The sequence below is a fragment of the Nycticebus coucang genome, chromosome Y, assembly GCF_027406575.1.
Source record: "Nycticebus coucang isolate mNycCou1 chromosome Y, mNycCou1.pri, whole genome shotgun sequence".
NCBI lineage: Eukaryota > Metazoa > Chordata > Mammalia > Primates > Lorisidae > Nycticebus > Nycticebus coucang.
In genome coordinates this window covers 519,833-532,320 of record NC_069805.1, presented here as the reverse complement: position 1 = coordinate 532,320, position 12,488 = coordinate 519,833, and the positions used below count along the sequence as shown (strand labels likewise).

Here is a 12,488-nt window from a genome sequence, read left to right as displayed (position 1 = left end):
ACATCAATAACAGTAAATAAAGGAAAAGATTGGCATTATATAAGGGTAAAGAAAAGAATTCAACAAGAAAACAGAACAATCCTAAATATATATGCACCTACTATAGGAACTCCCAGATACATAAAAGAATTCTACTAGAGCAAAGCAAAGAAATTTTAATAATAGCATTGTAATAGTCAGGGATTGCAAAAGCTTAGCACCAGAGTTAGATCATCAAAGTAGAAAATAAACATTGGACTAAAAAAGGACCCTGGAACAAAAGGACCTAACAGATACTGTATTTACAGAACACTGTATCCAAATACTACTGCATATATATTTTTATCATCAGCTCATGGGACATTCTCCAAGATTAATCATATCTTAGGCCACAAAGCATCTCTTAACAAATTAAAAAGAAAATCAAAATCATACCATGTATCTTCTTCACCCCAATGGGTTAAAACTTGAAATTAACTCCAAGAGAAGCACTCAATTCTATATAAATGATGAAACTCAAACAACCTATTACTAAACAATTATTAGGTCAAAAATGAAAATGAAATGGATATCTACAGATTCCTTGAACTGAAGAGGAGATGTAAGCTATCAAAAGCTTGGGGATCGAAATTCATAAACTTAAACGCCTATCTCCAAATGTCAGATCACAAATTAACAACCTAACACATAACTCAAGAACCTAGAAAAGGAAGAGAAAACTGTACCCAAAGCCAGGAGAAGTAAACAAATAACATAGGTCAGGGTGGTGCCTGTGGCTCAGTAAGTAGGGTGCCAGCCCCATATACCAAGGGTGGCGGGTTCAAATAGAGCCCTCAGCCAAACTGCAACAAAAAAATAGCTGGGCGTTGTGGCGGGCACCTGTGGTCCCAGCTGCTTGGGAGGCTGAGGCAGGTGAATCACGGAAGCCCAAGAGGTGGAAGTTGCTGTAAATCCTGTGACGTCATGGCACTCTACCGAGGGCAGTAGAGTGACACTCTGTCTCTACAAAAAAGAAAAAGCAAATAACAGTGGTCAAAGCAAATTAAACAAAATAGAAAATTTTAAAAATATATACAAAAAAAGGAAAAAAAAACAATATTTTTATAACATTGTTTACAATGTAAAAAATAGTTGGTTTTTTTGGAAAAGATAAACAAGATTGATATAATTCTTAGACAATACTGACAGAACTCTTGCTAGAAAAACCAGGAATAGAAAAGGATGTAAATTAGCCCAATCAGAAATGAATAAAAGAAGATACTACAACTGATAGCTCAGAAGAATTTAAAAAAGTTATCCATGAATACTGTAAAAATCTTTACACATATAAAGTAGAAAATAAAGAGAACAAGGATACATTACTGGAAACACACAACCTTCCAAGATTCAAGCAAGAAGAAATGAAATCCCGAAAGAGACCAATATTGAGTATTAAGTTTGAAGTTTTAATAAAGTCTTCTAAAAAAAAAAAAGCCTAGATGAGATGGATTCACAACTGAATTATTCCATGCCTACAAGGACTTAGTACCCATAAAATAGAAATTATTCCATAAAATTGAGAAGGAAGAAATCTCTTCCATTTATTCCACAAAGGCAATATCACACTGATATGAAAGATGATTAAGGACACAACAACAACAAAATATCCCTTATGAATATAGATGAAAAAATACTTAATAAACTATTACATAATGAATTTAACAGCCCATCAAAAAAGTAATCCACCATGTCCATGTGGGTTCCATCCCAGGAATTCAAGGATGGCGCAACATTATATAAATCAATGAAATGTGATTCACCTCAGACAGAAGCAAAAAGACCATATGAGAATTTCGACAGCTGTAAAAAAATCATTTGACCAAATCCAGCACCCTTAATAAAAAAACCACAACAAAGTAGGCATTGAAGGAACATACCTCAAAGTTATAAAGCCATATATGACAAATTCACAACCAGATCATACTGAATGGGAAAAGCTGAAAGCATTTTTATTTAGAACTGGAATGAGATAAAGGTGCCAGTGGTCAAAAATTCTATTCAGCAAAGTGATGAAGTCTTATCCAGAGCATTCAATAAAGCAAAAGAAAGAAGGTATCTAAATCAGGAAATAAGAAATCAAATCATCACTTTTTGCTGATGATATGATCTTTTATCTAGAAAATCCACAAAACTCTGTTAAGAGTTTCTTTAAAATCATTGTACACAAATCAGTGGCATTTCTATATAGTAATAACATTCAACCCAAGAATCCAATGAAAGACTCAATATCATTCATATAAGTAGAAAAGACAAAACAAACAAAAACAAAAAAACCCTAGGAATATACTTACAAGAGAAGAAAGGTCTCTACAAAGAGAACTAAAAGCTCTGGGGAAAAAAAATTGTGGACAACACAATGGGAAAACCTGTCTTGCTCACAGATTGGTAAAATCAAGATCATTAAAATGTCCATATTACAAAAAGCAATTTACAGATTCAATGTAACCCCATCAAAATACCAACAGCATATTTCACAGATCTAGAAAAAATAACTCTATCCTTTTACTAAACCAGAAAAGAGCCTAAATAGCCAAAGCAATCCTAAGAAAAAAGAATAAAGCTGGAGATGTCACATTAGGAGACTTCAAGGCTATAGTAATTGAAACAGCATGATACTGGCACAAAAATAGAGATATAGACCAATGGAACAGAAGAGAGAACCTGGATATAAAACTATCTTCCTACAACCAAGTGATCTTTGACAAAGCAGATGACAACACACATTGGGAAAAGAAACACTATTTAACAAAGGGTGCTGAGAAAATTAAATGGCCACATGCAGAAGACTGAAATAGGTGCCTTATTTACCAGTCACAGAAATTAATCCAAGATGGATAAAAGACCTAAATGTAAGACAGGCGACCATTATAATTCTTGAAGAAAATGAAGGATAAACTCTTTAAGTTGTTCTAGACAGAGAATTTAGACTTAATACCTCAATGGAATTTACAGCAGCAAGAAAAAAAGTGGGGTGGGACTTGATTAAATTAAAAAGCTTCAGGTGGTGCCTGTGGCTCAGTGAGTAGGGTGCCGACCCCATATACCGAGGGTGGCAGGTTCAAACCCAGCCATGGCTGAACTGCAACCAAAAAATAGCCAGGCGTTTTGGCGGGAGGCTGAAGCAAGAGAATCGCTGAAGCCCAAGAGTTAGAGGTTGCTGTGAGTCCTGTGACATCATGGCACTCTACTGAAGGCGGTAAAGTGAGACTCTATCTCTACAAAAAAAAAAAAAAAAGCTTCTTCACAGCTAAGGAAATAATCAACAGAGAAAGAGACAACCTAGAGAATGGAGGAAAAAAATCCACGATCTATATTTCTGATAAAAAGCTAATAACTAGAATTTACAAAGAACTCAAACAAATCAGAAATACTTAAATGATCCCCTTAAAAAGTGGGCAGAAGACACAAACAGAAGTTTTTCCAGAAGATAGGGATAGTTAGTCATTACTAACAAATATATGAAAAAATGCTCAGTATCACTAGTTCTCAGGAAAGGTAAATTAAAAGCATAATGATATTTCACCTTACCCTCGTCAGAATGCCTTCTATTAAAAAATCAAAAAACAACAGATGCTGGCATGGATGCAGAGAGAAAGGAATGCTTATACATTGTTGGTGAGACAGCAAATTAGGGCAAACCCTCTGGAAAACAGAATGAACATTTCTCAAAGAACTTCAAGTACCTACTTAAGGTACTTCAGGAACTTAAACCTACCTTTCAATCCAGCAATCCCATTAGTATCTAACCAAACAAGGAAAAAAGCCATTTTATTCAAAAAGATACTTGCCCTTGGATATTTATTGTATAAATTGTACAGATGTGGAATTGACCAAAGGCAATTTATGAATGGATTAACAAAGTGTGATTTATGTGTACCATGAAGGACTCCTCAGCCATAAATAAGGATAAATTAATACCTTCTGTAGCAATTTAGAAGGATCTGAAGACAACTATCCTAATTGAAGTATCTCAAGAACAGAAAAACAAATACCAAATGCACTCTCAAATATGCTCAAACTAACTGATAAGTATACAAGTACATTGAGGAAAGCAAAAGTAATTGGAAACAGAGTACAATGAGCACTATTCAGATGAAAAGCACACTTGTAGCTCTGACTCAAGCCAGCTATGAAAAACATCTGTACACCCTTAATATTTTGATATGCAATTTTAACAAAAACACAAAATCCCTCAGAAACCGAAACCCATTGAAAAAAGAATGTGTTTATACTATAGTCAAGTTTAAAATTTTAGAAAGATTAAAATACCAACCATTTCATATTAAGCTATTTTTAAATAAATTTTCAAGAAGGTAAGTCAAAGCAAAGGTCAATATAATATAAAATCCAGACTTCCATTTGGTTTTGTAAATAGAGTTCAATGCAACACATGATTTTTTTCAAGACAAGTCATGATTTTTCCCTATTTTATATTTCCTATGATTACTTTCACATTGATAACAGAAGTGATCATTTGTGAAAGACTGTATGACCCACAAGACATAAAATATTATTGTCTGGCTATTAGAGTAAAACATTTGCTAAGCCCACCTTCAATACTACACCAAGAAAAAAATAGTAAAATTCTTTTTCAACCACATAAAGTAATTTATAGTAGGAAACATAGAATTTTGATCCTTGAATAGTTTTTAATTTCATATAACATAAAATCTCTCAGATAAACTAGAGAGTATTAGAACTGTTTTTATTATACGTATTTTTGAAAGAACCACGTACTTTTCAACTTGATTTTTATAAGCAAATCACAGAAAAAAAATTCAAAATAAAAATAAACCTTTCAAATTAGTTTATTTGACTTATACATGGTAGTCAATTGTAAAAAATACATATTATAAACATAAAAATGTGCCAAAGAGTCCAGTCTTTTTTATTTAATAGTGGACGCTAGTTTCAATTTCCTTACCCACTCCTCCTTAGAACCAGTAAACAGTTCTACACAATTCCTGATAATGCATATGAATCTTCCATTTAGGCAGAATCATTGTCTCCCTAGACAAAGGTCTTCATCTTTTTTTTTTTTTTTTTTTGTAGAGTCTCACTTTGTCACCCTCATTAGAGTGCCGTGGCATCACACAGCTCACAGCAACCTCCAACTCCTGTGCTTCGGCGATTCTCTTGCCTCAGCCTCCTGAGTAGCTGGGACTACAGGTGCCCACCACAATGCCCGGCTATTTTCTTTTTTTTGTTGCAGTTTGGCCAGGGCTGGGTTTGAAACCACCACCCTTGGTATATGGGGCCAGCGCCCTACCGACTGAGCCATAAGTGCCCCGAGGTCTTCATCTTTTTAAAACTTACTTGAGGGGTGGCACCTATGGCTCAAAGGGTAGGGCGACGGCCCATATGCTGGAGCTGGCGGGTTCAAACTCAGCCCCAGCCAAAAATTGCAAAAAATAAAATAAAAATAAATAAATAAATAAAACTTACTTAAAATAAAAATTGGTAATCTGTATGTGCAACTGTTTACTTGTATTCTGAGTTTGTTCCTTTTTAACTTAACCTTTCTTCTTCTACTATTAATCTTTCTCTTCTTTCTCCATCCAAGGCATAATCTGATTCCTTTCAGCAATAAAACCACCTTGAAAACTGTTAACCTTAATTGATACTTGTAAGGTCTATAAATGCAGTAATCATGGCAACATTCCTCAAGCTCCAAGTAGCACACTTTTGAACATTTCACACTAGAAAGTATACTTGACAAACGTCTCCACAATCATTGGCAAATCTGTGCTTAGAAAGTTGAAACGTGGAATAAAACTGGTTATACTTACTAAAAGAGAGAGAAAAGTTATTCAGCCCACCAAGAAAAAAGCATTAAGAATTTTATTAATATTTAGCCAAACTTTCCAAAATCTGACCCAATACTTAGCTAGCTTATTAAACTGGCTAAGCAAAGCTCTTCTCAGGTGTTTGCAGACAGGGTATATAGCTCATTCATACAAATAAATGATTATATTAGAACATCTACAAAACAATGAAATGGGGCAGCGCCTGTGGCTCAAGGAGTAGGGCGCTGGTCCCATATGCTGGAGGTGGTGGGTTCAAACCTAGGCCCGGCCAAAAACCAAAAAAAAAAAAAAAAAGAACAATGAAATGTAGAAATTTGAATCCCTTAAATTACATACCAAATATGATTACCAAATGCAGAACATGGCTGGAAAATATAACCTAGAATTTAATAACCTAGTTCTTACCCTGTGAACCTTAAAATTACGTTACTCTAACTGTGAAACTTAACATTCTGGTCTCAGCTACTCACAACTTACACAGGAGCAAAAGATTATTAAAGTTTCTTCTACTTTGAATTTCACAACCCAGTATTTTTCAAACATATAAAATTCCTCTTTTTTTTTTTTTTTTGGAGATAGAGCCTCAAGCTATCCCCCTGGGTAGAGTGCCATGGCATCACAGCTCACAGCAACCTCACACTCCTAGGCTTAAGTGATTCTCTTGCCTCAGCCTCCCAAGTAGCTGGGACTACAGGCGCCCCCCACTATGCCCAGGTATTTTTTGGTTGTAGTTGTCATTGCTGTTTGGCAGGCCTGGGCTGGATTCGAACCCACCAGCTCTAGTGTACGTGGCTGGCACATAAGTGGCTTGAGCTACAGGCACCACCCTAAAATTCCTCTCCTATAATTAAGCAGAACCCAAAGTACATACTTCTAAATTACTCTAGTTGGGAATATTGCTTCATTCATGATGAATTTAGTACAGGGACCCTGTACTAAAGAATTCTACTTTCTGGGTGGATTGTCTGAGCTCCCAAATTCGAGACCAGCCTAAGCAAGAGTGAGACCCAGTCTCTAAAAATACCCAGGCATTGTGGCAGATGCCTATAGTCCCAGCTACTCTGGAGGCTGAGGCAAGAGGATCGCTTAAGCCCTGGAGTGTGAGGTTACTGTGAGCTGTGATGCCACAGTACTCTACCAAGGGTAACAAAGACCCTATCTCAAAAAAAGAAAGTAACAAAAATTAAAGCAATATGAAATACATTACACAATCTTCAGTCACATGGAGAAGTTATACACTTAGTCCAAGACTACCATTGTTAAACAGTTATACTGATACCATTTTGAAATTGTATTTATATAAAATTCATATGAAAAATGATTTTTTGGTCCCATCTCTCTACATCCTAAAATTCATTTTTTTTTTTTTTTTTTGTGGTTTTTGGCCGGGGCTGGGGTTGAACCCACCACCTCTGGCATATGGGACCGGTGCCCTACTCCTTGAGCCACAGGCACCACCCTACATCCTAAAATTCTTTAAGGTATGCTACTCTTCGCATCACTGGGGAGCTTGAGTAAATTTCATAATCATTTATTTGCTGGAGGCATAAAAGGTGGTGAAGACACTTTATGGGGGCAAGACATGATTGCAAGAGGGACTTTACCTACCAATTGCAATCAGTGTAACCTGGCTTGTTGTATCCTCAATGAATCCCCAACAATAAAAAAAAAAAAAAGGTAGTGAAGAAAAAATGTTATCCTTTGGCAGGGATGGGTTTTAGCCTCTTTATAAACTCAGGTTTTTTTCTACTGCCAAAGTTTAATTTAATGTTTATAAGAACAAGTTAAAACTTGGTAAGTGCTTAGTCATAAGCAAAAATCAATGCAGGGACTGGCACTGAATTTTTACCATTTCGAATATAAGTGATAATGCTTTTCTGAGAGTAACGATACCCACCTGTGTAATGAAGGTGCAGTGGACGTCTTATGTACAACATATGAATTTCAGATGAATGTTTCACTTTTATTAAGCGAGTGTCAATTCTCAAAGAAGACACGATGCAGAAATTTGAATTTGAGCCTTTTTTACAATCTTGATTGGTTCTACAAACTTGGGTGGCTTTAACTGCTTTCCATGCAGAAAGATAAGTATGCTAGAAATAAAATAAATTAGTCATTATTAAGTAATTTATTAACAAAAGAATCCAAGTTAAATGCCTTTAGTATCTTTTGCACATATAGCATAATGGTAATATACCTTATATAAAAGATATGACATTATGTATACCAAATAGATTCAAATAGAATATAACTGGATTCAAATAGAATATAAACCAAATAAGATAATATTTTAAAGACTATCAAAGAAATGTAACATCGAAAGAAATTACATAATGGTTACTATATATGCTCAGAGTTTGCCACTATGCAATATATATCTGTGTATCCCATAAATAAATAGTAAAATTTTAACAAACGGTATAAAGAGGAAACATTTTCAAAGATCCTTCTTTAATTCTACATATTTTTGTCATACTTACTTAAAACAAACAAAACTATTATTTCAAGAACTTACCAAATGCTTATTAAGATTATTTCTGTAGGAGAAGCACACGTCTCTGAGGCTGTGATTGTTACAACATTCGATTGAACCATCTAGTCGCTTGTATGCTAAAGAGAAATAGTTTCAGAATCTGTTCCACAGAATAATAGTTGTTTTCTTTTAGCAGTTTTTTTCCCAAGACTAAATGGACTAAACAAAATGGTTTATGAATTCAGAAACAACTGTATGGAGTGCAGTTTGATTTTACTTGCTGCAGTGTTTTATTTTATACTAAGAAAAGGGAATACACAAAATTTCTAATCTAAAAGTAACACTATTTTCAAATAAACTGACATATACATCAACCTAGACTGCAAGAATCTCTGTAGGTTTCATAGCAATATTTCTGGTTTGTCGACATTAAATATTTAATGAGCCATTATTATATGCAAATATGCTAACAACCCAACATTATTATTATAATATATAAATGATGTTCTATGCCTCATGAACAATTATTTTTAAAAATTAACTAAAAACTAAAATCAATTTCTCATGTAGGACTATGCAAACACATAATCAGAAATAAAAAATTTGACAGTACTGGTACTATTGTTAATACATTTTGATACAAGTGAGCATTAACATTGAAAATACAAATGTTTAGGGCGGCGCCTGTGGCTCAGTCGGTAAGGTGCCGGCCTCATATGCCGAGGGTGGTGGGTTCGAACCCAGCCCCGGCCAAACTGCAACCAAAAAATAGCTGGGTGTTGTGGTGGGCACCTGTAGTCCCAGCTACTCGGGAGGCTGAGGCAAGAGAATCGCTTGGGCCCAGGAGTTGGAGGTTGCTGTGAGCTGTGTGAGGCCACGGCACTCTACTGAGGGCCATAAAGTGAAACTGTCTCTACAAAAAAAAAGAAAATACTAATGTTTAAAGGGGTCACACACATCAAATAAATGAAGCGGATAACACGCAGGAAAAAGGAATTAAATAGCACTATTCTCCTTTCCAAGGGTTTCAGGCAATATTCGGGTCAGTATTGCCAGATTCTTCTCCAAAAAAAAAACCCATATTATCTGGACTTCTATATGAAATTTCTTCATTTATAAACTCTGGAAAGCAATTAAATTTTTTAAAAATATGCCACATATGTCAAAATTAGCCTATCTGTTGGAATTGGGACTTTTACCCCATGTTGGATCTCTGGGTTAGGCTGTTTTATAGTGATAATTTCAACCAAATTCATGGCAAGACTAAATACATGGAAAATTTTCCAATAAAGATTAAGATTTTAGTTTCCATAAGACAACTAAACTCAGCATTTTTCTATTGACTTTTACTAATCTAGTTTCAGACTTTGGTACTGAAGCAGTTTTGTGGCTCAACTCTTTAGCTATAATGTGGGGATTTTATAGATAATTTTTACATTAAAATTAGCAGTCAAAAAAGGTCACTGTAATTCTATTTTCTATTAAACATGAGAGGTCGATCCAAATACTGCAATGGGAGTTCCAGGAAGCATTCACAGACTTAAAAAACTGGAAGAGGGGCGGTGCCTGTGGCTCAGTCGGGAAGGCGCCGGCCCCATATACCGAGGGTGGCGGGTTCAAACCCGGCCCCGGCCAAACTGCAACCAAAAAATAGCTGGGCGTTGTGGCGGGCGCCTGTAGTCCCAGCTACTTGGGAGGCTGAGGCAAGAGAATCACTTAAGCCCAGGAGTTGGAGGTTGCTGTGAGCTGTGTGAGGCCACGGCACTCTACCGAGGGCCATAAAGTGAAACTCTGTCTCTACAAAAAAAAAAAAAACTGGAAGAGATAAGCGTTAACTTAACCCAAGCCAGTAAAGATAGTTAGAAAATGTTAAGGTTAGTGGGGCACCTGTGGCTCAAAGAGTAGGGCACCGGCCCCATATGTCAGAGGTGGCAGGTACAAACCCAGCCTCAGCCAAAAACTGCAAAAAAAAAAAGAAAGAAAATGTTAAGTGTAGAAGTTTTTTTTGTGGGTTTTTTTTTTTTTTTTTTGGCCAGGGCTGGGTTTGAAACCGCCACCTCCGGCATATGGGACCAGCATCCTACTCCTTGAGCTACAGGCACTGCCCGATTGCAGAAGTTTTACAATTTGGCTAAAGAAGCAGTTTTGTACAAAAATCTGTACAAAGAAAAATTCTTTGTACAATCTGTACAAAGAATGCTGAATTCTATTATAAACTGGATACGTATATCTCTTAAGTAAGTTTGGGCATATCTTTCACAGCTATTAATAAAAAGAAGCAAAAACAGCTGCCTAATAAATGTAAACTGCTACTGACCTGTGGCTTTCTAAGGTTGGGCTGTCAGAACAAAATACCAAAGACTGGGCAGCTAAAACAATAGAGGTGTATTTACTCAAAGTTCTAGACAGATGGAAGCTCAAGATCAGGGTGCTAGTATGATGTCCTCTTCTAGTGAGGGCTCTTTTCTTGGCATGGTGTTGGCTGTCTTCTTGCATTGGAGTAAGATATATAGAGAGTTCTAATCTCTCTTCCTCTTCTTATAAGGACATTAATTGTATTGAATAGGTCTCCATTCTTAAGATCTCACTCAGCATTACCTACTTACAGTTTCTATCTCTAAATACATTCACAATATGGTTAGGGTTTCAACATATAAATTTGAATGGGGCATATCTCAGTTCATAACTTTCTACCATTAGTCACCCAAATTTTCATGTATTTCCCACGTGGAAAATATACTATTTTTACCAATAGTCCTAAAAATCTTAACTCATTCCAGCATCAGCTCCAAAGTGTAAAATCCCAAGTTTTTTTTTTTTTTTTTGTAGAGACAGAGTCTCACTTTATGGCCCTCGGTAGAGTGCCGTGGCCTCACACAGCTCACAGCAACCTCCAACTCCTGGGCTCAAGCGATTCTCCTGCCTCAGCCTCCCGAGCAGCTGGGACTACAGGCGCCCGCCACAACGCCCGGCTATTTTTTGGTTGCAGTTCAGCCGGGTCTGGGTTTGAACCCGCCACCCTCGGTATATGGGGCCGGCGCCTTACTGACTGAGCCACAGGCGCCGCCCAAAATCCCAAGTTTCATATAAATACCATCTAAACCACATATGAGTGAGAACTGAGGCATAATTCATCCTAAGACATGGTTCTTCTCCAGTACTTAGCCTGTGAGACCTGATAGCTGTGTACTTGTGAAAAACAATAGAACAGAACCGGGGCAGTTATTCACATTTCAAAAGGGAGAAATCAGAATAAAAAAATAAAGGGCTGGGCGGTGCCTGTGGCTCAGTCGGTAAGGCGCCGGCCCCATATGCCAAGGGTGGCGGGTTCAAACCCGGCCCCGGCCAAACTGCAACCAAAAAATAGCCGGGCGTTGTGGCGGGCGCCTGTAGTCCCAGCTACTCGGGAGGCTGAGGCAGGAGAATCGCTTAAGCCCAGGAGTTGGAGGTTGCTGTGAGCTGTGTGAGGCCACGGCACTCTACCGAGGGCCATAAAGTGAGACTCTGTCTCTACAAAAAAATAAATAAATAAAATAAAGGGCTGATGGATCTAAACCAAGTTCGATACTTAGCAACACAAATTCCATGCTATCTTAAGAATTGGGAATTTTCTTTTTGACTTGATTCTTTGTCTCACAGGCCTAGAAGGGCAATAGTGTTAACCCCATATCTCTAACTCCTGCAATTTTGTCATAATGTGGCTCTATCCCCAAGGCTCTTAATGCTCCAACACTATGAATCTGCAGGACATTTTGCCCTCAAAACTTTAAATGAAGGCTATATTATCTGTTAAAATCAAGGTGGTCACTGTGATGATTTCTGACTTGCCTTCTATCTCATGTTTCCCCCGGAAAGACTGACAGTGATAATACATTTTGTCTCATCTCTTTTTCTCTTCAAACTGTCAGTGTTTCCACACCAGCTTTTTCATTTTTTTTTTTACAGTATGTATGAGCAAACTTCTCCAGATCTTTCAGTTTTGATTCCCTTTTGCTTAATAGTTCCAACTTAGATTAATCTCTCTCTCCTTACTTTTTTTTTTTTTGTAGAGACAGAGTCTCACTGTACTGCCCTCGGGTAGACTGCCATGGTGTTACACGGCTCACAGCAACCTCTAACTCTTGGGCTTACGCGATTCTCTTGCCTCAGCCTCCCGAGCAGCTGGGACTACAGGCACCCACCACAACACC

The 12,488-nt window shown here is 37.0% G+C and overlaps 2 protein-coding genes across 4 annotated transcripts in view; one reads left to right on the top strand and one right to left on the bottom strand.

Moving 5' to 3' along the window:
* The window catches only part of LOC128579199 (probable ubiquitin carboxyl-terminal hydrolase FAF-X), a 294,928-nt gene that overhangs the window by 72,363 nt on the left and 210,077 nt on the right, over window positions 1-12,488 (top strand). The gene's annotated exons all lie outside the window — the stretch shown is intronic.
* LOC128578958 (membrane-bound transcription factor site-2 protease-like) overlaps window positions 1-12,488 on the bottom strand; it is a 60,112-nt gene that overhangs the window by 2,526 nt on the left and 45,098 nt on the right. Inside the window, 3 exon segments of the mRNA XM_053581295.1 lie at window positions 5,731-5,806; window positions 7,723-7,918; window positions 8,341-8,435. Of these exon segments, the coding sequence (XP_053437270.1) occupies window positions 5,731-5,806; window positions 7,723-7,918; window positions 8,341-8,435 (367 nt within the window).